This window comes from Octodon degus, unplaced genomic scaffold, assembly GCF_000260255.1.
Source record: "Octodon degus isolate 3935 unplaced genomic scaffold, OctDeg1.0 scaffold00007, whole genome shotgun sequence".
NCBI classification, from domain to species: Eukaryota; Metazoa; Chordata; class Mammalia; order Rodentia; family Octodontidae; genus Octodon; species Octodon degus.
In genome coordinates, this window is record NW_004524583.1 from 31,922,397 (window position 1) to 31,924,641 (window position 2,245).

The 2,245-nt window shown below is 45.6% G+C and overlaps 1 protein-coding gene across 10 annotated transcripts in view; it reads right to left on the bottom strand.

Annotated features, from left to right (window-relative positions):
- Nucleotides 1-2,245, bottom strand: part of Numb (NUMB, endocytic adaptor protein) — a 181,099-nt gene that overhangs the window by 15,153 nt on the left and 163,701 nt on the right. For all 10 annotated transcript variants that reach the window (XM_023703427.1, XM_023703417.1, XM_023703429.1 and 7 more), the window contains one exon: nt 181-321. In XM_023703427.1, the coding sequence (XP_023559195.1) occupies nt 181-321 (141 nt within the window). The remainder of the gene's footprint in view (nt 1-180; nt 322-2,245) is intronic.

Consider the following 2,245-nt stretch of genomic DNA (forward strand, 5'->3'; position numbering starts at 1 on the left):
AAGCACCTCGGAGACAGGAGCGACACTGTGAATGCCACACTCATGCACACACCCAGACGGCAAAGCACCTCGGAGACAGGAGCGACACTGTGAATAAAAGGCACGTGCAAGAGCAGCGTCAGCACTGCTGGCCAGAACTCCGGGGACGGCGCTCGGCTCGGGACACTCTGCTGGACTCACCGTGTCTTTGACAGCCATGAAACAGTGGCAGATCCAGCGTCGGGTGGTGCCGTCACGACATATGTAAGAGAAGGCTCGGTCAAAGTTCCTATCTGGGGCACAGAAAGAGACTTTCTCTATCGTCTGGTCAACTATGAGGTCCTAGAAGATGGGAAGCATGGGAGAAAAAAGACTGATGAGGTTATGCGGTCTTCTCAGAACACACACAGGACTCTCTGAGCGGACACAGCCTGGCTGGGGACAGGTCTGTCTGAATGAAGGAGTCTGAGCCCCGAGAAGCTACGTTAGGAGGTCGCCATCTGCCCAGATGATGCCCTCACTTTATCCACATCTTCTGAGATGCACGTTGCTTGATTCTGGTTTCAGACCTTTCGTGGAAGATGCACTGGACAACTTTACAATATACATGATCAATATATTTAATTTGGTTTGTTTGCAAATATAAACAAAAAGACATGCTAGTCATGTTCCTACTATTGTTACACAAATCTGCACATTAATAATCCTGTTCTGCATACTGTTCAACCAATAATATATTCCACCCAGTGAAAAACTGGTTTTGGCAATATTGGAGATTGAACGAGGGCCACACACTGAGCGCATCCCCAGCCCTTTTTATTTATTTACCTTAAAAATCTGAAACAAGGCCTCCCTGAGTCGCTTAGGCTGGCCTTGAACTTGCAGTTCTCCCGCTTCACCCCTCCTCAGGTACTGCAGTTTGCAGGTGTATAATTTCCATTTGGTTCTTTTTTAGTGTCTTCTCTGAGATTTTCTAGCTGTTCACTTAGTATGAGCATATTTTCCTTACATCACTAATATAGTTTGTAATGCCCACTTTAGTAGAAGTCTTACCTGCTAATTGCAACATCTAAATCAGGTGTGTCCGAAATGCTGCCTATGACCCCACAAGGCCCACTTCTTCCCACGTGACTTTCAGCAGCATTTTCCGCGGCCACGTGCTGCTCAGGCGCAGACTGGCAGGTGGCCGTGGGACGCTGAGCGGGGACTCGGCCAGAGCCACACCCCACACAGACCTGGGCACAGCTGTCTTCCCAGCACTTGGGGGGCAGGCTGAGGCAGGAGGCTTACTGTGAGCTCCAGGCCAGACTACCCCGTGAGACTGTCCCGAAACACAACAAACAAAACGCACCCCCAGTATCAGGCGTCGTGTTCTTGTATGAATAAAACAATGATTACTGGTAGCAATATTTCAACTTATAATAGGATGCACACGTCTGTGAAAAGACCTTTTTTGTTATTAAGAAGACAGGTCAGTTTTCTTAGTTATTAAACTTAATAAATAAAATAGTCATTTAGCAGTTGTGTATGGAAGTACAAAAATGTACCGAAGGCTTTTGGTCATCATCTTGTTATAATTACATACATAATATCACAAATACTAAAAAGCTATTAATTTTTGGACTTTTCAGAATTGAAGCCAGACATTCAACTCAAAGAAATACCTGCCCATTTCTCTACCACACCTCAGAACTACCAGCCCAGAGAAAAGCTGCCTTCACCTCACAAGTGTGTCTTACATATGCCACTACCTCTGGGTCTTGTTCCTGCTGCCTCTGTCACATATATGCAATGTGGACATGCGTGTCTAATGTAAGTAACAAATATGTACATTTGTGAGCTATTTTCAAAGATGAAGCACATCAAAAATAAAATTAATCAAAAATTTCCACTAAGCAAGTACCTTGAGCATTACAAAACTACAAACAAACATCCCACCAGTTCTGTTGAGGTTGCCCTATTTCTTAAACTAACTTGTGATGAAAAACATAAGAAGGGAGGTTGGCTAGTTACACACATTAACTACACTGGACATTTTATGTGCCAGCCAAGACAGTTCCCAAAGGCCAGCCGGAGGCCAGGTCGCTACTGCTGTCTGTGAGGATGCGCCCCAAGCTTCTGCCTGTCTGTGTGCTCCCGCAGAGCAGACACCTTGGGCAGCACAGCCGGGGTGTCTAGGCTGCTCTACTTCTTGGAAGTGGTTTTTAACAGGTAATCTAATGATGTACTCAGATACATGGATGGCTACCTTTTGGCAGTATATATA